At 53.8% G+C, this 22,410-nt stretch overlaps 10 protein-coding genes across 10 annotated transcripts; 5 read left to right on the top strand and 5 right to left on the bottom strand.

Moving 5' to 3' along the window:
* Window positions 1–231: 231 nt before the first annotated feature.
* On the bottom strand, window positions 232–3,112 carry BDP81DRAFT_306811 (dynamin family protein; the record flags this gene model as incomplete). Its single annotated transcript, XM_060583309.1, has 3 exons — window positions 232–677; window positions 728–2,752; window positions 2,815–3,112. The coding sequence occupies 3 exons, from the start codon at window positions 3,110–3,112 to the stop codon at window positions 232–234; spliced, it is 2,769 nt and encodes a 922-aa protein (XP_060451786.1).
* A 1,216-nt stretch (window positions 3,113–4,328) lies between these two features.
* On the top strand, window positions 4,329–5,909 carry BDP81DRAFT_444427 (nucleophile aminohydrolase; the record flags this gene model as incomplete). Its single annotated transcript, XM_060591840.1, has 4 exons — window positions 4,329–4,343; window positions 4,394–4,489; window positions 4,551–5,295; window positions 5,350–5,909. The coding sequence occupies 4 exons, from the start codon at window positions 4,329–4,331 to the stop codon at window positions 5,907–5,909; spliced, it is 1,416 nt and encodes a 471-aa protein (XP_060451785.1).
* Window positions 5,910–7,137: 1,228 nt separating this feature from the next.
* BDP81DRAFT_444426 (uncharacterized protein) lies at window positions 7,138–7,725 on the top strand (the record flags this gene model as incomplete). The annotated part of the gene is made up of 1 exon (XM_060591839.1): window positions 7,138–7,725. The coding sequence occupies one exon, from the start codon at window positions 7,138–7,140 to the stop codon at window positions 7,723–7,725; it is 588 nt and encodes a 195-aa protein (XP_060451784.1).
* A 627-nt stretch (window positions 7,726–8,352) lies between these two features.
* Window positions 8,353–9,883, top strand: BDP81DRAFT_401757 (lysosomal cystine transporter). Its single transcript, XM_060588819.1, has 2 exons — window positions 8,353–8,749; window positions 8,835–9,883. Exons 1-2 carry the CDS (start codon window positions 8,596–8,598, stop codon window positions 9,515–9,517), a joined length of 837 nt encoding a protein of 278 aa, XP_060451783.1. The 5' UTR covers window positions 8,353–8,595; the 3' UTR covers window positions 9,518–9,883.
* A 5-nt stretch (window positions 9,884–9,888) lies between these two features.
* BDP81DRAFT_8941 (mitochondrial carrier domain-containing protein) lies at window positions 9,889–12,693 on the bottom strand. Its single transcript, XM_060596465.1, has 3 exons — window positions 12,319–12,693; window positions 10,991–12,181; window positions 9,889–10,913 (listed from the first exon to the last, which is right to left on the bottom strand). The coding sequence occupies exons 1-3, from the start codon at window positions 12,505–12,507 to the stop codon at window positions 10,179–10,181; spliced, it is 2,115 nt and encodes a 704-aa protein (XP_060451782.1). The 5' UTR covers window positions 12,508–12,693; the 3' UTR covers window positions 9,889–10,178.
* A 1,490-nt stretch (window positions 12,694–14,183) lies between these two features.
* BDP81DRAFT_413279 (uncharacterized protein) lies at window positions 14,184–14,594 on the top strand. The gene has a single exon (XM_060589282.1). It carries the CDS (start codon window positions 14,194–14,196, stop codon window positions 14,407–14,409), a length of 216 nt encoding a protein of 71 aa, XP_060451781.1. The 5' UTR covers window positions 14,184–14,193; the 3' UTR covers window positions 14,410–14,594.
* Window positions 14,595–14,838: 244 nt separating this feature from the next.
* On the bottom strand, window positions 14,839–16,336 carry BDP81DRAFT_363421 (fumarylacetoacetase; the record flags this gene model as incomplete). Its single annotated transcript, XM_060586467.1, has 4 exons — window positions 16,038–16,336; window positions 15,506–15,986; window positions 15,362–15,442; window positions 14,839–15,296 (listed from the first exon to the last, which is right to left on the bottom strand). The coding sequence occupies exons 1-4, from the start codon at window positions 16,197–16,199 to the stop codon at window positions 14,839–14,841; spliced, it is 1,182 nt and encodes a 393-aa protein (XP_060451780.1). The 5' UTR covers window positions 16,200–16,336.
* A 70-nt stretch (window positions 16,337–16,406) lies between these two features.
* Window positions 16,407–18,494, bottom strand: BDP81DRAFT_337716 (X-Pro dipeptidyl-peptidase C-terminal non-catalytic domain-containing protein; the record flags this gene model as incomplete). Its single annotated transcript, XM_060585977.1, has 3 exons — window positions 16,407–16,639; window positions 16,703–17,957; window positions 18,017–18,494. 3 exons carry the CDS (start codon window positions 18,492–18,494, stop codon window positions 16,549–16,551), a joined length of 1,824 nt encoding a protein of 607 aa, XP_060451779.1. The 3' UTR covers window positions 16,407–16,548.
* A 488-nt stretch (window positions 18,495–18,982) lies between these two features.
* Window positions 18,983–19,703, bottom strand: BDP81DRAFT_8929 (uncharacterized protein). The gene is made up of 2 exons (XM_060596463.1): window positions 19,312–19,703; window positions 18,983–19,234 (listed from the first exon to the last, which is right to left on the bottom strand). The coding sequence occupies exons 1-2, from the start codon at window positions 19,600–19,602 to the stop codon at window positions 19,154–19,156; spliced, it is 372 nt and encodes a 123-aa protein (XP_060451778.1). The 5' UTR covers window positions 19,603–19,703; the 3' UTR covers window positions 18,983–19,153.
* A 535-nt stretch (window positions 19,704–20,238) lies between these two features.
* Window positions 20,239–21,867, top strand: BDP81DRAFT_388630 (Aldehyde/histidinol dehydrogenase; the record flags this gene model as incomplete). The annotated part of the gene is made up of 4 exons (XM_060587156.1): window positions 20,239–20,634; window positions 20,698–21,206; window positions 21,259–21,354; window positions 21,405–21,867. The coding sequence occupies 4 exons, from the start codon at window positions 20,239–20,241 to the stop codon at window positions 21,865–21,867; spliced, it is 1,464 nt and encodes a 487-aa protein (XP_060451777.1).
* Between the last annotated feature and the right edge of the window lie 543 nt (window positions 21,868–22,410).

Below are 22,410 nucleotides of genomic sequence, written 5' to 3'. Positions count from 1 at the left end.
GGTATCCTTCTTGTTATATACCACTTTACACAAAAATACCGTAGAGAAGAAACTTGCAAGTAGACCAAGGCCTGCCCTACGCCGCTGACGTGACGAAGAAAGGCGAGGCCGACAGTGCACCATCGATCTTTCAGACACCCAAACTCCTTTTGCACCCAGGTCATAATGCGTTACAGGTCCAAGATAAGAAGGGCCAATTGTGAATGTCGCCAAAAGATGGCCGCATCCCAATCAAAACAGTCCCCAGCGTCCACGCTGCTTGTCATCCTTGTTGGGCCTGTTGTTGCTACCCTGCTTCCGCTCTCTCTCGCGACCCTCAAGTTGCCTGAGGCTCTCCATCTTTTCAAGGACCAACTCGAGCAGATCCTTGCGGCGGATGACTTCCAGGTGCCTCTTGATCTTGGGGTCTTCCTTGGCGAACCTCTCGATATCTTCTTCGGAGAGGTGCCTTCCTAGCCGGAGGTCGAGTTCCCTAGGGAAGTTGTAGTAGAATTCCGATAGGAGCTCTACGTTGAGGAAAAGAACAGCCGTTGACGCGAGCTTGGTGGCTGCCGCATCAAGGAAGACCTCTGGGCAGTAGTACTTGTTCTTGAGGCTGGTACATTGCTTAGACTTAACAGCCATTAGACGCATCTTGATGATGTCGGCACGATCCCTGAGGAAGACAGCCTCACGTCCTGGGGTCTGTTAGTGACCATCAACACACGAGCACCCAACTTGGACTTACCTCTCTTAAGAAGCGACGCGCTGAAGCCTCCGGCGCCGCTACGGCTTTCTCCCTCAACCACAACATCTCCCTTTCGTGCGCGATCGACAAAGTTCATCACTTCTCTCAACTTTCGTCGACCGCCAACAACATCTTCAATGCTCTTGAGTGCGCCTTCGCAGTCCTGGAGCTCCTTCTTCAGGACAACGGCCGCGTGATCGCGACCTTGGATCCACTCTCTCTCGTCAAGATCAATTTCGAACTTGTAAGGCTTGATACAGTTCTCAACCTGGTCGCTCGTGCTGTAAAATCGCTCATTCAGAATTGTTGACGCGGCTTCGTTAATTGCTTCGCGTGCAAAAGGATGGCTGCTGAAAGTGGAATGCTTTATCAGACTGTCGATGTGTGCCTGGATAGCAGAAGCAACAACACTTGTAGCCAATCTGCCAACACCTAGTTTTGTCAATGAAGAAGTCGACGCGTCGAGCTGGCGATGCCAGTACAAAGAGTTGGGGTCGGCTTTGGGAAGATCAGCCAAGCTGTCCGGCTCTGACGTCGCAGGGGACAGGTCCTGGATAGGCTTGTTCCAGTACCGAGCCGCCAGAAGGTCGAGGACCTTCTGATCTAGCTCTTGCTTCAGAAGCTGATGCATTTGGGGGCGCCCGAACTCCTCGGTGAATTGCTTGAAGGAGTGTTTGAAGCCATCGAGGCTTTCCGCCAAGTATGATTCGGCAGATAGCGGGCGGTCATTGTATTGCACCTTGAACTCATAGGTCGCTTCCTCAAGCTCCTGTCTGATAGCGTCGCTAGTTGTAGCTAGGCTAGCAGACATCGTCTGTTCAAGAACGGTCATGAGCTTCTTACGTAGGTTGATGGTCCCTACGTTGACACCAGCACCCTCGCCGAACTCGAGCGGGTGGGCCGAGAAAAAGGTGTTTTCGTTCTTTGCGATGGCAGACATGACGCTACCAGATCTCTTGAAGAGGCCAGTCGTTTGAGGAACTTTGGAGACAACACCCACATAACCCAGCCTCAGGGGATACTGCTTGTCGCTCAGGATGGCGGCCCCACGAGGAGCGTCCACCAGATCCATCTTGGTGACCACACCGATGGTCCTCTCGCCTCTAGGGTCTACACGACGACTGGCACGTAATGCGGTCGAGTTTGCGAGATCTACATCTGCGGCGGAGATAGCGAGAATAACGTTGGGAGGCTGGATGTACTTGTCGCATAGCTCCGAGATCTTCTGCTTCAATTCAAGAGGCTGACCCTGGCCAACCACTTGAATGTATCCGGGCAGATCAATCAGAGACAGATCCGGTACGTTTGGCGAGTAGATGGTAAGGTGAATGGGATCATCCGATACGCACTGAGTATCCGGCACGGCTAAATTGAGCTCAGTCAAGGTCCTTTGGATCGAGGAAAAGTCGGTAATGCGTCGAAGGCCTAAGTCGGGAAATTCGCCATATTCTGCATCCGACTCAGGGGTGTTGACGAGGGTCAGCTCTATGGGTCTGCGAGTGACCATATTGCTTCCCTTGGGCAGGAATTCGTGACCGACGAGGGCTTCTAAGACAGAACTCTTTCCTGACGACTGGGAACCGATGACAACAATTGAAGGGAGCGTCAGTGTGCTCGATTGTCCAACTTGCTGGAGCATGCTCCGAATCTCGATCATCTTCTTGGTGAGGATCATCATCTGGTCGTCATTGGCCACCTCGTCGGGATCTCGTGGGTCGTCTTCTGAAGATTGGTCGTAGCCGTACGCAGCAGCCGAGCCTCCTGCAACAACAGCCGCACCTGCTCTACTCTGCTTGGGCTGCTCCCCTCCAGGGCCTCCTGAGCCGCCACCACCAGTGCCAATGTCTTCGTGGATACGCAAGACCTTTTGAAGCCATTCGGGGGTTTCGATTTGTTCTTTCGTATTTTCCCAACCGCGCATTGTTTGATCCATGATACCTTTGGCACCTCCAAAGAGACTAGACGTCGTTTCCGAAATACCATCTGCTGTTTTGCTGACCATATCCCAGGCGTTGGTGGTGAGCTCTGTGAGTGATTTGGTCAGCAGGGGCAACTCATTTTGATACGAAGGGAAGGCCAGTACGTACGGTTAGCTTGGTACTGGATCCAGGCGAGTGTTCCGACAGCTAGGCCACCGAACATGGCGGGGATTCTAGCAAACTTGATAACCAGCTTTGGTAGGAAGCGGGCAAAGGACGCATTCCGTACGACGACGGCATTGTGGAAGGCATTGCCAGGGAACCACATGCGCCGTTGGGTAGCACGCACAGCAGCATCTGCTCGCTGAAGCCCGCCTGCGGGAAATCGGTGGAAGTGTCGAACGGCCTGGACTGGAGCGCGTCGCGTCAATGGCGAAAGCCCTGCGGCCAGGAGACGTCCGCTCATGCTGCCGACGAAGCACGGGACGCGTGTAGTATGAGAGGGTGGTGTGTTCTTCGCATCCGAGATTGGAACTCAAGTGGAAAAGCCAGAGGGTCGTGTGTCCGAGATGGAGGAGCGGTGTGGTTGTGGTGATAGTTGATGTGGGTTTCGCCAAAGCCTCCGGCCTGACAAGAGACTTGAATATCAGAAATCCGTTGACATGTCACGGATCGGGGACGAATGAGGAGCGGCGTGGATGGGAATCAAGCGGGTTCTCGCGGGTTGCATGAAGAGCCCATTTCACTAAGGCACCTACCTAGTGGGGACGACCTGGCATTGACGTACCGTCCATCTTCCCCAAAAGAGTACCTAGGGCCCTAGGCACCTCCCTGCCGGCTGATTAAGATACTAGGTAACGGTATGCACCAGCACAACTGCACATTACTTTAGGCCGCAGCTCAATGGCTTTCTCTTATCGCTCTTCGCCCTTCGCATAAAGCCTTATCGCCTTCGTCATCCCCAGACAGCCCGTAAAAGACACAGCTCCAAGGTGCCTCCGATGGCGCTGGATCTCCAGTCGCACCTGGGCAAAGAAATTATTTGAACATGGCCATCCCAGCAGCAGCTGACCAGCTTTGCTTATACCGCCCCTGATCAAATGACTCACTGTAATTCTTGCCTCATTCATCCCCAACTGAACCCTAAGAATTCACCAAGGTGCTCGGAAAAGCAACCGGAATCCCGACCGAAGGCGCAATCGCTGGGAGTCATTCTTTTAGATTAACACCAATACTTTGTACCCTGAGAACCTCCACATCATACAAACGCCCAGCTCTTGCCTCGTCAACTTTGTGTGCTTTAGTTTCCTACCGGCACGGGCCTCAGCTCAACCTCCCCCCACCCACGTACCTACCTGACTTATTCGGTACTCCGTGCTCTGGTATTCAGCTGGTAGCTACCTCATCCCTATCAACTTGCGCCACCGCCCTGGGGTTTCTGATCGCGCCATAGCTCATCAAACGAATAAATCTGGCCAAACACTTCCTCCGACGTCTCCTATTCGCGAATTCGTCTTTGACTTCTGGTCATACCCCCTGAGCACATGTTGTTGTTTAAGAACAGCCAAATCCCATCGAAGACAAAGTCGCATTGCTCACGCGACACCTTCGACTACCTTTTTCCCCCACGCCTTCCTCTTCTTCTCGACTCCGCCTGAGTCGCCCGTCGCAGCTTGCCCAAAATGTGCCGCTTCTTGGTAGGTTCAGTGTTGTTAAGCACTATCGGACACCTGTTGACCGATTCAAGGTATATCGGGGAAGCGACGAGATTCTTCTCTCCAAACTTATCCTTGACCCTACGCATTCCATCCTGAAGCAGTCGTTTGACTCCAGGCTCAGACTGGTATGTCACTCTGGCGCACGGGATTAAGGTACCGTACTGATATCTGGCCGCGGCCAAACAGGATACAAGAAGAGGCCAGAACAATGCAGATGGCTTCGGAATCGGCTTCTATACGGATCCCAAGCTTGGCCACGCCCCTTGCCTCTTTACCTCGACAATCCCCGCCTGGAATTGCACCAATCTTCAGCGCATCGCCTCCAAGACCGCCTCCCAACTCATCTTCGCCCATGTGCGAGCAACGACTGAGGGATCTCTCAGTGAAGATAACTGCCATCCATTCTGTCATGGTAGCTTGATGTGGATGCACAATGGTGGTCTTGGGGGTTGGAAGTATATCAAGAGAAGGCTGGGGTCGAGATTGGCCGACAAGTGGTACCTTGGGGTTCAAGGTGGTACAGACAGCGAATGGGCGTTTGCGCTGTTCCTTGATACTCTCGAAAGGATGGGCATCGATCCAGATTCGCAGCCCGCCCACGGTTTCGGGCCTACAGTATTAAGAAACGCTATGCTGAAGACCATCGCCACAATCAACGAATTGATCGACGAAATCCCAGAGAGCACGATTCAGGCGGAAAACATCGACACTCGAAGCTTGCTCAACTTTGCTGTCACAGACGGCAAAAGCGTAATTTGCACCCGATACATAAGCAGCGCGACAGACGAAGCCGCGAGTCTCTATTACTCTTCAGGCACTGAATGGGGCACGAGGACATCGGCAGCAACCGACCGGAACTACCAAATGGAACGCCAAGATAAAGGCGCAGATATTGTACTTGTCGCAAGTGAACCGCTGACGTTTGAGAGAGGTACGTGTTGAGAATTCGGCAATATGGGGTTTGGGCTAGTGCTAATTGGAACAGAGAATTGGGTCAACGTTCCCACAAACTCGATCCTGACAATCCACAACCAAACTGTCATGGTTCATCCGATTATCGACAAGTACTATGATCGAAGCCCGTACCACGCCAGATCAAGCGCTTTTGTTCAGACGAAGGGACTCATGGCGAACGAGAAGATTTCGTCACTACTCAGCCCGGCAGCAACGTCGTTGCCGACCCCCGAGACTGCAAAAAAGAGTCTTGGGCCGACCATCCCTTTCACCGTTTCTCGCAACCACACCCCTGAGCCTACCAATGTTGGCAAATCTCGACCACACAGCCAACTTCACGAGGTATCAACCCCGGCAGACTCCAGGTCTATTATGACCATTTCGAGCGCGCAGACGAGCGCGCAGACGAGCACGTCAAAGCCTCCGGTTCAAGGAAATATCAAGGTGAAACGGGCGGCGCTAGAGCAGGCTCCCAGTAACGATAGCGATACAGACTCACTGCTGCCTGCGGAGGATCAGGCGCAGAGCAGGACAGAATTTGGCCATCCTAACAAGTTGTCGAGATTCTTCCCTGAGTTGACCATGACCTAGCAAGAGGGAACGAAACTTGCCCTGAGGAAACGACATCAATCAAATAATTCTACCAAACACCCACCTCGCTACGGTCCAGCCACCGTGACATGCGAACGCTTCCAAAAGCCGGCAAACCAGCCAGACAAACGGTTTAATCAATCATCATATTGATGGCGATGGTTGGTATGAGAAGATGCGATGTGAGATGGCTGCCTAAAGGGGCAGAAGGAGCGTGTAAAATCGAAACGAGGAGACATGTGCGCCTCATAGCTGCGTCCACTGTATTGGTACTATTTATGATTGCGGATGGGCGGGGCGTATTGGAGTTTGTTTCTGCACTTGTTGCCTACTTAGGTAGGGAACCCCTTTATCTAAGTAGAAGGAAGAAAGTCATCGAGAAAGCAAAATATCTATTGGCTCAGGCTGTGACGGGTCGTGGAAACGTACCGCCTTGCGTTGCTCGCTTTCCGGCCGGACCGTTACAAAGCATTCGAACTTCTTGAGATTGCAGCTCAGAATGCCGAACATGAAGTCCGATTTAACGCATAATGCATTTCGCCTATCACCTTGCTAGGGATCGAACGGGGCACGAGTAGTTTCGCTCCACACGGGTTGGACTACCCCAGAGACTCGGAGACTCAGACTAGTCCCTAAATCGCAGCCAAGCACGCCATCTCATGGGCCATCGATGTTGGATGATTGCTTTGTCTCTCTATGGCTTGAAAAGCTACGCCAACTGATATCTTGTAGCGCAGATGGATACTCTATATGCAGATTTTGCTGCCCGTTCAATTCCAGAATACCACGCTAGGATTTACAGTGCCTCAGGTTCGAGATCTCAAAAATGGGGGCAGAGTTTGAATCAGCTGATTCGGAATGGCAGGATCCATTGGCAGATGAAAGTGCTGTGACTTTGGGTCCAAGGTGACCCTATCTGCTGGGTCAGATCAATACCTTCAGACAGCAATCGAATCTTAAGTGCTTGCGAAGATCAACACTTCACGAAACGGTCGTCTCTTATCTTCCCTGGCGAAATCGCCAATAATGTAGTACCTAGGTTCCAGGTTGGCGGCGGGAACAAGCCGCTAGGGATCTTATCTCGAAACTGATAAAGCCACCACGGCCACTCTTCACCTCACCCTCCACCACTTACTTGGACTACATGTTCTGATGTGACCACCTCATATACTCGCCAGCATAGATCAGAGGAGCAGGGTCTCGTCAAACCGTATTCAAACAATCAGAAATGGCCTCGCCAAGATGCTTCTTCCTAGACCTACCTTGCGAGATTCGTCTCGACATCTATGCCCTTCTCCTTGTCCTCCACACTCCCCTGGATAAAGTCAGCCCATCCTCACCGCAAACATGGCTCCATCCCGCAATCCTCTCCGTCAACCGGCAAATCCACGCAGAGGGGACGCCCATACTCTATGGCAACAACATATTCCTCGCGCACGCCAAACTCCTCGCCTCCTTCCCGCGCCTGCGGCCATGGTACCCGCCTGTCCGGGAGCGCTCCGTGCTCCCGCGCATCCGCCGCTTCCATATCCGGCTGCGACTGGACTGCGACCTGGCGTTCGATGCTGCGGCCGCGACGGCGGCGTTCAGCGGCGTGGACGAGCTTGTCGTTGAGGTGTGGCAGGCTGCCTTCCAGAGTGCGGATCATGGTGCGCTGCGGGTGTTTGAGGGAGTCCGGGATGTCAAGACTGTCAGGGTCTATGGGAGCATCACGGGATTTGAGGACTACGTGGGCTGGCTTGAGGGCGTGATGCTCTACGACGGTGAAATCGAAGACGACAAAGACGCTGGTCCTGTCGGGACGATGCCGTCTTAAAGTCAAATCTCGTGAGTTTTATCGCATACTTTGGGGGTTCATGGTATTACAGCTTTCATCTCTGGGACTTCAGAGTTCTCGAAACAGCTGTGCAGCCGAGGTATTGTGCAACCAACAGGCACCTATGCATCCAGGAAGCTTCAGTGGAACGAGATTGAGTCTTTACATACTATCTGGATTCACCAGCTCATACAACGTCTATGAGGTTGAAGCTTTCACAGCTAGCACGCATCAACCATCCCGGGGGGGCTCCCTACTGTGGCGGTCGGGCTCTCGTCAATGGCGACATCACACCCCGCGGTGACAACACCCGACTCCACACCGCGCTCGCACCTGCTCCTCCACAGGTCCCCTGACGTCCAGCTATAGTGGATCACAGGGACAATTGGAATGGATGAGCTTCCAGCCCTCTACCACCTTGGGGCCCTTGGCTCCGCCTATCATAGCAACCTCGTTACCGGCCTCCTGGTCACTTGGGCCGCACCCCGCCGCCCAGAAGTGATTTCCCGCTGGGCTCTTTTTACGGTGCTGGTGGGGCCGCTGACCTCGGGACCGCTGGCCTGTCGGTACCTGCGCCGAAATAGCGCAGCGACGACGCTAACCCCCATACGGTCGGTCTCATGTCGCAATCCTGCGCACCTGGCGAACCATCTCATTTGCAACTTCTTGCGACCTTCCCCTCCAGTTGCAGCAGATCAAAACTCGCTCCTCCAGCACACGAAACCACAGACTGGAGGCTTTGCTGGTTGAATACCTCGACGAAAGGTTTCGGCGAGAAGGGAACGCAAGAAGGCTCACACAGCAGGATTCGGTCATCCCAATAGTTTCAACAAACTTCGGTCAATCTCGGTTTCAACAGCTACAGTCGAAATGGCGTTCGAATTCCTCCCATTCCTATCCGCCGTCTTTGGCTGGGTCTACTTCCTCTGCTGGTCCGGCTCTTTCTACCCGCAGCCTCTCCTTAACTATCACCGGAAAACCACGGCCGGCACAACGGTTGACTTTCCCTTGATCAACTGCCTAGGTAAGAAGAACTGGCCAGAACACCACGTAGAACACGGGGCGGGCAATCTACAAGGCACAACGCTGACAAGGAACTTTTCCCGCAGGCTTCCTCGCCTACTTCGTCTCGAACGCCGCATTCTACTACTCCCCCGTCGTCCGCGCCCAGTACGCCGCGCGCAACCACGGCCTTACCCCGACAGTCGCCTTCAACGACATCACCTTTGCCGCCCACGCCCTCCTCCTCTCCTGCATCACCACCTCGCAGTACGTCCCCAAACTCTGGGGCTTCACCCCCGCGCCGGGCACGAACCCGAGCCGCTTCATCTCGGGCATCGCCTCGGGCTGCATCGTGGGCGTCGCCGTCGTCGGCCTCATCGTCGCGTCCGCCCCGGGCGACGGCGACCCCGTCACGAGCTGGTGTGCCCTCGACGTCGTCTACGCCGTCTCTTACGTCAAGCTCGTCATCACCCTCATCAAGTACACCCCGCAGGTCATTACAAACTACCGCAACAAGTCCACAAAGGGCTGGTCCATCTGGCAGATCCTGCTCGACTTCTCCGGCGGCCTCCTCTCTGTCGCGCAGCAGGCAATCGACTCGTACCTGCAGCGCGACTGGTCCGGCATCACCGGTAACCCCGTCAAGTTTGCGCTGGGTAATGTTTCCATGGTCTACGACTTGGTCTTTATGACCCAGCACTACATCTTGTACCGCGGCTCTGACGGCAAGGCCGACGAGAGAGATTCGCTTCTCCGTGTGGACGATGAGGAGCATCAAAGACTAGACTAGAGTAGAGTAGACTCGTTGTACATGTACATATATACTTATCTTTATCCACTACGCCTACGGGAAATGGATGCCTCGTTGACATCAGGCATGACAGGTTGGCATTATGACTACGTGACTGTACATCTCAAGCCATCTGAAGACGTTCAAGGTAGTCTAAGAAGAAACTCTAGTAATTCCAAGAACTATATCACTACGGTCTGTTTCTTACACATTGTATCCATGATTTACGACTCTTGAGTTTTGACACAACTATACCGTCTCACGTTACAGTAACACAAAAGAGGAACTTCTTTCAAAGGGAGAAGAAAAAAGGCTTCTACAAAACACAAAATGAACAAAACTGAAAAAAGTGAAATGGAGGAATTGCCTCGAATCCCTTTGTATGCCTGCCCTTGAACGCCGTCGGGGGGATATGCAAGTCTCTCACAACCTCCACCTCTCTGCCGGAATCGAAGAGAAAGCCTCCCTCACCCAGCTTCTTCTTGAATGACTCGCTTTGAGAAGGGTCGTTCGTCATCGCTGTCTTTGATTCATTCTTCTAGAACTTTTGTATTCCCCAGCCGTATATGCGATTCCGTCCCATTTGTGACTCTGGGTTCTTTGTTTCTCATCCAGACAAGCACGAAGGCTCTCTCTGGCTATTCAAATCCGATCCAACCGCTCATGAAGAGGTGTTTCCGTTCGTCTGCATGAAGGCAGGAAGCTTCTTCCAACTCTCCTGGTTAGGAACCTTGACCTTTCCAAAGTCCTCGTCAATGTCCAAGATGATCTTAAGGGCGTTACGGCTGCGGGCAAAGGGGCTGGTGTCGAGCTTCTCCTTCAGGGTAGAGATGGCGTCGCCAACACCAGTGTGAACCTTGGAGCTCTCAGCCTTGCCGGGATAGGGGACGACGTTCTGCAGAACTTCGTAGGCGGCGAGGGTGAAACCGAACTGCGGGGAAGAACGGAAGATTCTGGCAGGGCCGCCCTTGAAGAAGGCGCGGAAGCCCTCCTCTTGCCAGATAGTCTTGGCGGCATGGCGGAGACCTGTGTAGGTGGCCTCGCCCTTGCGAGCCTCGACCTGGAGACGAGTCTTGATGACATCGCAGGGTGTGGTGAGGTAGGCAGCGGGCATACCAGCAATGGCACCAGCAGTAAGCAGCTGGACGACACCCAGCTTCTTAGTCGGAGACTCGCCAAAGAGATCCTTCTTCAAGTGGCTGTAAGTAGGGAAGTAGATGGCCGAGAAGGGAACATCACGCAACAAGCACGCGGAGGCACCCTTGTAGAGACCAACGAGACCCAAGTTGCGCACAATCCACATAGCCGACCTCTTAGGGGCACCCTCGACCGTCTTGGCGACCTCACCCTGGACCTGAAGACGAATCTTGACAATCTCGAGGGGGTTGGTAAAGACCTGTGAAACACATTGTTAGCTTTCGTCATACTCTTTCATCTCACACTAGACTGCAGTGAAGGAGGGTGTGTACTTACAACTTGACATGCACCAGCAGTACCACCAGCAAGGATTTCATGGCCAGTCCAGATCTTGCCCTCCTTGTTGGTGAAGTACGTACGCACAAGGTCGTTCACCGTCAGCTTGATGGCCTTCTCTGGCGCAACACCGATAAGCTGGGGCACAACACCCGAGTAGAGGCCTCGGGGTCCCTCGTTTCTCCACACCTTCTGGAAGCAATCGATCGAGTTCTTATACAATCTTTCTCCAGGTCTGGCGCTTCTCTGGTTCTGCAGGCGGGTCTTGACAAGGTCAATGGGGTAGACCATGAACGCTCCGAAAGCACCTGCCAAACTACCCAGACCAAAGTTGTATGCGGATTCGAGAATCGACGAGAGAATAGCCTTGGAAGCTCCTGCGCTCTGGGCGAGAACTCGCGAAGCAGCATCGTCGGCCTCGTAGGCGGCGTTTCTCCATGATGGGTCGAGGACCTTGGCAAAGTCACCGAGGCCAAGGCGACCAGAGGGCTCGTCGAGGCTGGCAAAGTGGAAGAGGATGTCGGCTTCCATGGGGGTGAAGAGGGAGAAGCGGGTGATCTTAGCAGCCTGGTTGAGGAATTCGGTCCTCGTAATCTTGCCGTCGGAGCTCTTGGCGCAAGCGCGGCGCACAATAAGCTCAACCAGATCAATCTCCTTAATCATGTTCTGGAAGGCGCGAACGTTTGCGTAGGAAACCTTGCTTCCGAGCGAGATGTTGCAAAGAGTCGACAGGTTCTCGAGAAGGTGGTCAGAGAGCTTGTGCTTGGAAGTCTCGCGAATAATGCGCTCAAAGTCCTCGGGGTCAATGAATCCATCGCCATCCTTGTCGAACAGCTGGAAAGCTTGACGAATGCGCTCGCCCTGCAGACCACGCAGCATCTGGGAGAATTGAGGGTAGTCCATGTGGTGGCGCTTCTTCTTGCTACCGATGTACAACTTGGCCCACTCGCACTCCCAGTCAAAGGGGATGCTGTCGGGGCCCTTGTTGAGCTCATAGAGCTTTCGGAAGTCCTCATACTTGACATTGCCGGTTCTGTCAACGTCGAAGAGGCGGAAGGCGATCTCGTACTCGGCGTCGGGCTTGATCAGGAGGTTCTCGAAAGCGGCCCACTCGGAGAGGGTGATCTTGCCGGAACCCTTGCGGTCGGCGATGCCGAAGAGAATGCCGTACTGCTCCCGCTTGATTTTGTGCTGTGGCGTTGGGTTGTAGAGTCAGTAAAATGGATCGCGTGGTTCATTGGAGGGATATCGGAGCTGATTTGTGCTCCCGCAGTAGAGACAAGTCGGAGGAGCAGAAAGCAAAGTAAAAGTGAAAAAATCGGACTTACGAAGTCTTCATCCTCGGGCGCAACAGCCTTGGTGAACTCGTCAGGGCCCATGAAGAGGTCTCCTGACACCTCATCCTTGACAGCATTGGCAACGAATCTCGCCTTTGTCTGCGCAGACAGCTGGACGGGCTCCTCGGCGCCAAGGAGGCTCTCCTTGACAGCCTCCTTGACGGCAGCTGCTTTGCTCATCTTGGGGCGGCTTCTGCAATTGAGGTTGTGTGGAGGGCGGAAGCTTTGTTGAAGTGCAGGCGCACAGGAGAAATGGTTCGAGCTATCGCTTCCTGGGCCCTGTGTAGGAGAAGAGGAGAAGGGGAGAAGGTGCGCTCGGTGAGGTGAGGTGACTGTGGCCCTCGAGTGGATTGTGGGTTGAGTGGACCTGAATGCTTTTGCCGCTTGCGCGACGGAGTCTGGTGGCAGGTGCGGACGCGATGAGATTGGCCTTTAGCCGACGTGGGCCTAGCTGGGGATGGGGAAAGAGCCGTTGGCACTTGTGCTTCCCTCTCCAGTATTGGTCCTTGCTGGTCTTACGGTATTATGACCTGAATATTACAAGGGGGACAGATGGGAGTGGGCAGAGCAGACAAGGAGCAGAAGAAGGGGGAAGGAGCGAAGGGTAAAAGGCGAGATTGGGACTGGGAAAGAACCAGGCCGGCAGAAGGGGGTCCAATCTGGGGAAGTTCGTCACACACGAAGCAGGAAAAGGCTTTCTTGCTGCAGCCGGGAACTAGTGACAGTACTTTTTTCTTTTTTGGGTGTTGCACACGGCAAAGAGGCAGAATGCAGAGAACCTTGGAATGTGGGAGAGATGGACTAGACGTAAGTCCCTATGTACGGATACGGATACCTTGGATAACCTAGGTAGACGTACCACGGGTTCCTTATGACGAAGTCAGATGGATCGCATCAGGTCAGAGACATACAGGAAGAGACAGAGGTATCAGAGACAAGGCCAGAAACAGCGGGAGAACCTGAGTCAATTCCAAGGTTGGTGCCCGTTTTTCGGAATCGCCAGCCATCTGGCGTAATTTTTTTTCTCCTTCCACGCGGGAGTCAGGAACACGCGCCGGATCATTGTTGACCGCTTGGAGAACCCATGTAGATTGGTCCGATAAAGACTTGCGATAAGATACAAGCAGGGGTTATCGCCGATTGTATCCCGGGAGTACCTAGGAGCCTTGGCTGATGAAGGAGAGCGCCATCGAACATCGAACTGCGGCCTGCCACATGCACATGCAGACACCAGCCGGGACGCACATGTGCACCACTTGCGCTGCACCGTCCGCGTGCTTGCTTAAGCTCGCTCTCGGGGTCCTGACCGCCTCGGCCACTGTCGTAGCTGCCGCCGTCCCGAGTCTTCACTCTCTGCAGAGCTATAGCCTCGAACTCTGTCCAACCTTCTCTTTCCCATTCCTCCTTTTTCTTTTGGTATGTCTCCCAAATCAATGGTCCAAGGTTTTTAAGCCCTGCATGATTGTGTCGTTTTCAAGTTCTTGTCAAAGTTTGACTGACACAACGAAGCATGTATGAAGCTGTTCTACATATCCCTTACGCGAGATATACAGTAATACATGAGGACGTAGAGCAAGCTGCGGTGAAGTGCGGTTTGCGCAAATGATCATGATTGGACCATCTGATCACTTCAATCTATCTTTTGCTCCCACATGAATTCGGACGCGACCGGGACATTTGACACAAACGACGGGGACCAGGATGAGAGAGCCAACGAGCCCGTTCCTCCGATTGCCATCGATTCGTGCGCATAAACCTCGGACAAGTGGATCCCGGACCCGCTCCGAACTTGCCGACAGCCAGACAAAAGTCGAATCTCTGAATCTTGGATTCGACCGCGACGGACGTGCGCTTAACCACACGGTTATGACTGAATTGGCTGCTGAAGGGTGGGCCTTTGTGGTAAGACTTACCTATTCAATCCTTCCGGGGACTCTCGCTTTTTTTTCTCCTGCCGCGCTCCTCCTGAATGCATGGCAATTCTCCGTCTATTCGTACAGCGCGGACCGCGGTAGGTCTAGGCGCCTCCAATCCCCCATCCCCAAATACTCCAACAAAACGTGGGGGGGGAAATCCCCCTAGCCTTGGATAAGATCTGGAGGCTATGTATAGACAATAGGTAGGTAGGCTCAGAGTAGGACCCTTTGCAGGAAGGTTCCACGGAAACCCAATGCCGAGGGCTCGGAGCAGTTCAGTTCGTTGACCTCCCTTTCTCCGAGCCGCTCAAATATGCTACCGCAGTTTCACTTCGATACACGCGCACCAACGGAGCAGTGTGCAAGTGCGTAGGCTCTTTCCATTCAGAACGTAAGGCGACGTCAATCCTTCAAGGAAGAGACCTCGATTCGAGGCCGTCTGCTGCATAATAGTGAACCAAGCCTGGAGCTTCCCACGATCCCAGCTCCCTTCGCCCTATTTGTACTCCAGCCCTGCTTTACTCGTTCGAGTTCCGAGGCTCCTGGTTCCTGCCAATGACCCATCGCCGCCTCGCGAATTGACTTCTATGTCTGTTCAGAACGGCCGAGCGGCCCCGATAAACCCCACGCAGTCACCAAACCCCACGCCATCCCCAGCCTGCCCGCTCATGCGCACGCCGTCTCCATCCTGCAAATACATCCTGTCTTGACCAGTGGACGTTTTCCACCCGACCTTACCGCCCTTGGTCATCTCAAGCAAACATCCGTGCTCGTCATCGCCGGCTCCTGACACCGTCCCCGTTGCCAAAACATCGCCAGTATTGAGGTTGCACCCATTGATCGTCTGCTGGGCCACGAGGTCGCGGAATGTCCAGTACATCCAGCTGAGCTGCGCCTTGCAGACCGTCGTAGACCCTTCGTCCGTCAATACTTCAGCTTTCAGGGAGATGTTGTAACTCGATTTCTCCTTGTTGTCCAATAAGTATGGCTGTGCGGGTATATCCTTCGGAGGCGGTTGTGTTGCATAGGGTTCGAGTGCTTCAGGTGTGATCACTTTAACAAGATTCGCTATTAGCAAGTATCCTTTCAATCCCGAGACAGAGGAACGTCCGACTTACCCCAGGGACTAATCGACGTCCCGAATGACTTGCCATTCATTGGCCCCAACGGACTCATCTCGAATCCTTGGATATCGCGAGCTTTTTCCGTTAGTTCTACATGGACGGCTTCCAAGGAGAGTTGAAGGCGGGGTTGCTACTCACCGCTCCAGTCGTTCAGTAGAACGAAACCAAAGATATGCTCGTCGGCATCCGTCACAGCCACGCGGTCTCCAAGCTGCGTCGGCTTCCCAATAATGCAAGCCACCTCGAGCTCGTAATCGAGTGCCCTGGAGGGACCGAAACCAATACTGTCCCCGTCACGATACTGCCCATACGGCCGCGTGATATTCGTCCCCGAGAGAACGATCGAAGAAGGCCGGCCACTATAGCCGATGGGGAGGTATGGTGCTGCGGGTGGCATGGAGGCCTTGCCCATGACTGCCTCTGACGCGTTCAAGAGATGTTCTTTGGAGCAGGAGAAATCGGTGAAGCCATCTACTTTGATTGGCAGGTGTAACTGGATCTCGTCGATCGGTACGCCATGTTTCCACAGCGTCGGTTCGTCGGACAGTGCTTGTTGGATGTTCCTTCGGAGGGCCTTGACCTCGATCTTCTCTACGGCCGCCAAGGCGTTGAGGGTTGGCTTCGGTGCTGTTAGCATTCACAAGCGGTTTGGATGAATAAAACGCCAGACCTGAGACAAAGCGGACTTGATGTCGGTGGACGTCTCGAGATTTAGGTCAGAGATGAAGATGACCGAGTCCCCTACTCTTGTGACTACGCTTTTTGCATGGTTCGCATTACTGGCGATTCCATACGGAATGTTGGCAAGGGAGAAGTGCTCAGAGAAACTCATGATGACAGAGACAATGGGATCAACGAATGGCCTTCTGAGGTTTTGGTTGAGCTACAGAGGTGTTCTGCTCGCATCACAGCAGGTTGCATTTCTTTTACACGTCCGTATGAAGCTCTGAGCTCAATCATTGTTTGCTGATTACCATAATCCTATCCTATCCGCCCCCGCTCTCCCCCTCCCCCACCCCCGCCCCCACCCCCACCGGCCCCGGGTTTTAACCCCGGCCCACCTACGTGAGAAGCTCGGATTGGCGACTCGGAGCCCAAACATAACTTGCCAGCTCGGCAAAGCTCATGATAGAAAGTAAGACACACCGGCATCAGAAATGTGTCGCTAGTTTGATATTACTCTACTTCTGAGGAATCACGGGCAAAGTGACATAATTCTCAAGGCCTTGGCCAAAATGGATATTGTTCAATCCAGCAAATTTGGAGGCAGGCCTGGGGAGAGAGGTTGTTAGCATACAGTACTCGGGCAAAATAGTTGAGCATCTTTGAACTTACCGGTCAACTTCAGAGCAGTGCTGGAAGATTCCGTTGCCTTGTGTGTCGCCGCTGCTAACCTCGAAAACGATCTTACCACCCTTGTCTACGACAACATTTGTCGGCCAGACTTCAACGTCCACGCTGTAGACCTCCCCAGCCTTGACTGGCAGTACGTCTGTAGAGAGGTACTCCCTATGCGGCAACCAGGACTTGTGCTTGGGGCTCTCATCGTGAACCTTGCGATTGCTCACTCTCAGCCAGCCCTTGACGAGCGGCACGGGATCGCCGGCTGTTCCCGTGTAAAAGACTTCCTGGCCCGATGGGTCAATGTGACGCAGGGTCACGAATAAGTCGATATCGGTTTCGTTTCCAGAGTTTTCGGGCGTCACTGAGACGTTGAGGTGGGCTGTGACGTGGCCTGTGATCTCCGTCTCTTGCTCAAAGGGAGCGGATGTGAAGGAAACCACTTGGGGGTTCTCCAGGGAACCCAGGGCCTTGTACGAGACTGTCTTGGAATCCTGGCCGGAGCCATTTGTCGTCAGACCAAGGTCGGGCGTCAGGTAGAGGTTGGTATACTCTGTGCGTGGGATCGGCCAAGCCGTCTCTTCTCTCTTGGGATACGCCTTCTCCTTCTCGGCGTCGTTGAATCCAACGTTGCCCTTTCGCAAAGTGAGCGTCACGGGAGACACTTTGCCAGGCGAGCTCCAGCCTACCCTGTCCTCGCCCTTCAAAAAGGCATCGAGGAAACTCTTTTGCAGCTCTACTTCCTCTGGGTAGTAGAAGGGGAGGTCGTGACGGCCAGTGATGAAACGCAGGTACTTGAGCTGAGATCCTGCCCCGAGGTAACCCTGTACGTTGCCTCTCAGGTGAAGAAGGATGCCACCCCAGTTGGCTACGCTCAGAACAGGGACCTCAATGTCCTCGAGCTTGTACTCTTTGCTTGCGTAATAGTCATCGTCGCGGAAGCGGTTGGCCTCGTTGTCCTTTGTCTGGTCCTGGCGATTGGCTACCAGGACCTCTTCCGGTAGATCACCCTCGATTGTATCCTCTTGACCCCGGGCTCCAGGACCATCGGGAGGGAAGTCCAGCTTAGATCGATCCTTCCTACCATATTGGTTGACTAGTACCTGGCGGTTCCACCAGACGCCAATAAACTTGTTGGCGTAGATGCCGCCGTGACGGCAGCGGTCGCGGTAGTAATCGGACATGCCCTCCCAGGGGATGATTGCTGCAAGACCCTTGGGTCGCCGAGCGGCTACGCGCCATTGAGAACCTGCAGAACTGATGAGTAAGTGGTTTCATGAAAGGATATGAGAAGAGAGGACAACGCACCAGCGTAATACGAGATACCCAACAGACCGACTTTGCCGTTAGACCAGGACTGATCTGCAGCCCACTCGACAACGTCAAAGAAGCACTCGCTTGTGCCACGGCTCATGGTATCCAGTAGTCCCGGGCTCTGACCTAGGCCTCGTTCGTCGGCGCGAACAATGGCATAGCCCTGGCTCGTCCAGAAAACCGGATCGGGCGTTTCCCAGGCCGAGTACTTGGATCTCTGGTCCGGGGCGACCTCGCTGAAGGACTTGGGGTGGAACTTGGCGTAGGGGATATCTTTGCCATACGGTCCGTATGTCACCAGCACAGGGTAGCGTGCGGCCTTGTCCGAAGAGAGCGGGAGATAGACGTTTGCGCGGATGGGGAGCGGCGAGTCCTTGAGTGGGATCGAGACGTTCTTCATGAAGGTGAGGCCATTTTCCTGGTCCTCGGTGACCTCGAGCAGGTCTTTGATGGGAGGGGTCTTGACGGACATGATGGTTGAAGCTCAATGGTTACCTCAGTGTCTCAGGTTGGCGGTTATTGGCGTTCAGTGGAAGCAGTCTTAAGTCTTAGAGGGGCTTTCCTGGGTTTTATTTCGACGGGGTGGGCGGGGGTGGGCAGTTGAACTCTTTCACCGACGATGGCATGAATGGAGCGGATGATGCAAGATGTTTCAAAGATTGGACCTTCCTCCACACGTCAATCCAGATACTTCGGGTGTTACGCTCTCCCGTCGCCTTACTCCTCATCACCGCCGCCGCCTCCGTCGTGTATAGCGTTTGTTGCGCACGGGCGGAACGGTGGGGGAGGGGCTGACCCCAACGGGCGGAGTTAGGTAGCACGGTGTTGTTTCTACCTTGCCTCGGTACGGACTAGGTATTTGTATTGTGATCCCTTATGGTAGCCTGTAGGTAGGTAAGGTAGAGAGATGGTGCTCGTTGCATATGCCAAATCACCTGCCACAGGCTAGCATGCGAGGGAGTCAACCAGAGAGCAATTTTTGTTTTTATTTCAATTTATGGCATCTTGGAGAAGAAGAAGATGATGACTAGCTGTTATTGAAAATATTGTACGAATACAGAGCAAATGCTATCCGCCACCATCATTATGTATCCATGATCACACTGCTCACTGAGGATCTCATCCAAAAGATCAGATCTCACCACCGACCTTGCACCTGAAATAATCCTTATTCACTCTTTCACCCGTAGATCTCCAGAGCCAGTTGGTTACCTGATGGACTCATGTTAGCGTGCTCACCTTCACCCTTACGACTTGCGCTGCGACTCATGGATGGGCATTTCACTCACCCCTTGAAGCCAACACCCATTGAACATGACATATACAAAAGCCGACTCGATGCCATTTGAACCCCACGGCCTGTCTGCTATATCCATATTCGCGTTCGCCGGTCTGTACGGAGGGACCTGACGATGCTGGTCGTACCAGCCGGGCGGGTTCACTGCTGCTGGCGATGGCGCGTCCGCATTGCCTCTCGCGAAGGCTTCTTCGACCCCTCCAGTGAGACGAATCTGATAATCGTGGAGGTAGTCTCGTTGGATCGTCGTCGTGACGGGGTTTTCTGTGACAGTTGCCGACATTGTGATTTGCTTACTATTTTCGCGTATGTGAGTGATGAGAGGATGAAGCAGCAAAACCTATCGAAGCCTAGACAACTTCAACAAGAAATGGCAGAGATGGTCTTTGAGAATTGGAGATGCCCATCTCAGAAATCCGACACAAGGAGGCAGGGCACCGCTTCAATATGCCGACCGTCGACCCGACCTTCCCCACGGACCGACCCGCGCCACCCGATCAACCTTGAACCTATGAATACGCCTGCGTCGGAAGTGCGGAGAGACCCATGAGACCTGTGGCAAGCGTCGGTTTGGGGGCTGCCGCCTATCAGATCCCAGTCAAACCGCAAGCAACGAAAGTTGAGAAACGCCCAGCACCCCTGTCCTCCACATTCCGCCCCTCCAACAAGCCGGGGCCTAGCTCAAACGAAGGTTACGGTCCGCGGACACATGTTTGAGCTACCGAGTTCATCGGATCTGCCCACGAGTCCAATATGGGCTTCCGCATAGCGAGCTGAGGTCATGCAGATAGCACGGTCGCGCTTCATATCGTATCAACATTCCATCACTACACATTCAACTCTTCGCTGTAATTGAGCCGCTCCATCCTCCTGTCTACGAGTGTTTGTTTTTCTTGACCTCCTCCAGAACATCGCCACAATGAATCCTGCCGTAGAGAAGCTGCTCGTAACGCTCGTCGACGGGCGCGCCGAAGTCATTCGCTTCCGCCAGGATAACCTCATCAGCCTACACAACGAACTACGCAAAGAGTCCGCGGCCCTGACTGCCGCCCAGGAGAAGGACACCGGCGCATCAAAGACAGAGATCGAGGCCGAGCACTTCCTCGCGCTGGAAACCGTTCGGCACTTTTACGAGTCTCTCAACTTCTCGAAAGAACTCGAAGCTGAATATCTAGTTGCCCACGGCAAGGACAACACGAGCAGAAGAACCGGTGCTGGGCTGGTGATCATTCGGCCGACCACTTACACCAGGCTCTTCTCCATTCTGAGTCCACTTGCTGCAGCCTTGGCCGCTGGCTCTGTCGTTGTTCTTGAGGTACGCCCTGATCACTCGCAACATCGAGTCATCTGTGTTAGAAGCTGACAAGAAGGCCTACAGCTCGAAGACACTTTGTCGCAGCTGGATTCCGTCCTCCGCGGCGTCCTCACGCGCGCCCTCAATCAGAATGCCTTCTGCATCACCAAGAAGATCACAGACGAAACATTGCTGTCACAAGCAATCCTAGTAGACCAAACCAACACAGCGCCCCCGAAAGCTGGCCGCGCAAATCATCTCGTTTCCGCAAATGGCGCCCGCGCCGTCGCTATCGTCGATCGAACAGCTGACATAGAGGCTGCTGCCAAGGCCATTACGGCGGCGCGCTTCAGCTTCGGCGGCCAGTCGCCCTACGCGCCAGACTTGGTCCTCGTCAATGAGTTTGTCAAGAAGGAGTTCTTTGAGGCATGCTCAAAGTACGCCTCACTCGCCTTTGCGCGTGAGACTACAGTGAAGCGTGCGAGTGACAGTGCCAGCGACGAGACGAGGAGGGCAGTGCAAGAGGCTGAGGATAAGAGACTCGCTTCAAGCTTTGGGTCCAAGGACTTTAAGCTGGTTGACATACAAGACAAGTAAGTTGAGATCGCACTCCCTTGAAGTTGACGAAGAGGCTTATTCAGTCAGGAATGCTTCCCTCTTGAAGATCAAGATCAATGGGCGTTTTCTGCCTATCACGACCTCTTCTGGTCTTGTAGACTCTATCTATACCCACGAGTTCGAGTGAGTCAAAATTCATCAATCACATAAAGGCTTTCTGCTAACTTGACTAGGAACCCTCTCTTAGCCGCCTACCTCTTTGCCAGCCCAGATTCAGCAAAGTACCTCTCCCAATTCCTCCCTGCCCACGTCTCCGTCATCAACCAGATCCCCTCAAACCTCCTCCTCGGCCCGGCAGCACCGCTCTCTCACGAAGCAGCCTTCGACTTCCGCTATAGCAGGGAAATGTTCTCCGTAGCACGGCCGCAGTTCGTTGAGAAGCCCACCGGCGCGCTCGCGAAACTCGAGCAGCTCCTCACCAGCACTGGTGCCATCTCCGCCCAGAATCTGCATGCCTTGGCCGTCGCACCGCTGCGCCCGACAAACCAGCCGGGAAATAGTAGACTGGGTTTCTTCGAGCAAGGTCTCCTGCTGGGTGCCGGTCTGATCATGAGCGTTGTGCTTCCGAGTCTCGCATACGGCACATGGATTGGCGGACGGCGGGTGTTTGATTATGCGTTGAAGTTCAGGAAGTAAATCATAGTCATACGCCGGAGGAAAGTAGTAACGTTCAATGTGTATCATATACCTCAAATCCACATGCCTTCTTCTTTGTTATATTCAGTCTTCTCCCTAATTGTTGCCTTCGTACCCTGATAGTAGCCGACATGTCATGCCTCTGGCTAAGGTACATGAGGCTAATAGCTGTTCCAGAACTCACGTAACTTGATGATTCACTACAAACGGTACCTTAGAAAAGGGTAGTGCCATTGAGTGATTCAAGAACTGGAACACTGACCGAAGTTTTGCCGTGTCAAAGTCTCGTACTCCGTTCAAACCTCTTGCCTGACAACCAATATTCGGCAATTTCCCCCGGCTCGGGTTCGGCTCGGGAAGTGGGTTAACTGGCAAGTGCCCGCCGCCGGCCCCATCGGCCCCAGCTTTACCCCAGGTCTTGGTCCCGCTGTATCTCTAACACTCCAGCGCCTGCACTACCTACTCGAAGCTCGGGCAGGCCACCCATGGTGCTCAAGAATGGAACGTTTTGTCGCCGTCCTCAGACCAGTTTCCGCAAATGGG

This window comes from Colletotrichum phormii (assembly GCF_030913505.1).
Source record: "Colletotrichum phormii strain CBS 102054 chromosome Unknown BDP81scaffold_1, whole genome shotgun sequence".
In the NCBI taxonomy this organism is placed as follows: Eukaryota; Fungi; Ascomycota; class Sordariomycetes; order Glomerellales; family Glomerellaceae; genus Colletotrichum; species Colletotrichum phormii.
This window is presented reverse-complemented; position numbering and strand designations above follow the sequence as displayed.

Coding starts and splice junctions, on each gene's coding strand:
- BDP81DRAFT_401757 (XM_060588819.1), top strand. CDS start 8,596: ATGGCGTTCGAATTCCTCCCATTCCTATCCGCCGTCTTTGGCTGGGTC. Junction 8,750..8,834: donor TCCCTTGATCAACTGCCTAG/GTAAGAAGAACT, acceptor CTTTTCCCGCAG/GCTTCCTCGCCTACTTCGTC.
- BDP81DRAFT_8941 (XM_060596465.1), bottom strand. CDS start 12,507: ATGAGCAAAGCAGCTGCCGTCAAGGAGGCTGTCAAGGAGAGCCTCCTT. Junction 12,182..12,318: donor CGCCCGAGGATGAAGACTTC/GTAAGTCCGATT, acceptor CCAACGCCACAG/CACAAAATCAAGCGGGAGCA. Junction 10,914..10,990: donor CTGCTGGTGCATGTCAAGTT/GTAAGTACACAC, acceptor TGTGTTTCACAG/GTCTTTACCAACCCCCTCGA.
- BDP81DRAFT_413279 (XM_060589282.1), top strand. CDS start 14,194: ATGACTGAATTGGCTGCTGAAGGGTGGGCCTTTGTGGTAAGACTTACC.
- BDP81DRAFT_8929 (XM_060596463.1), bottom strand. CDS start 19,602: ATGTCGGCAACTGTCACAGAAAACCCCGTCACGACGACGATCCAACGA. Junction 19,235..19,311: donor ATGGGTGTTGGCTTCAAGGG/GTGAGTGAAATG, acceptor TGAGTCCATCAG/GTAACCAACTGGCTCTGGAG.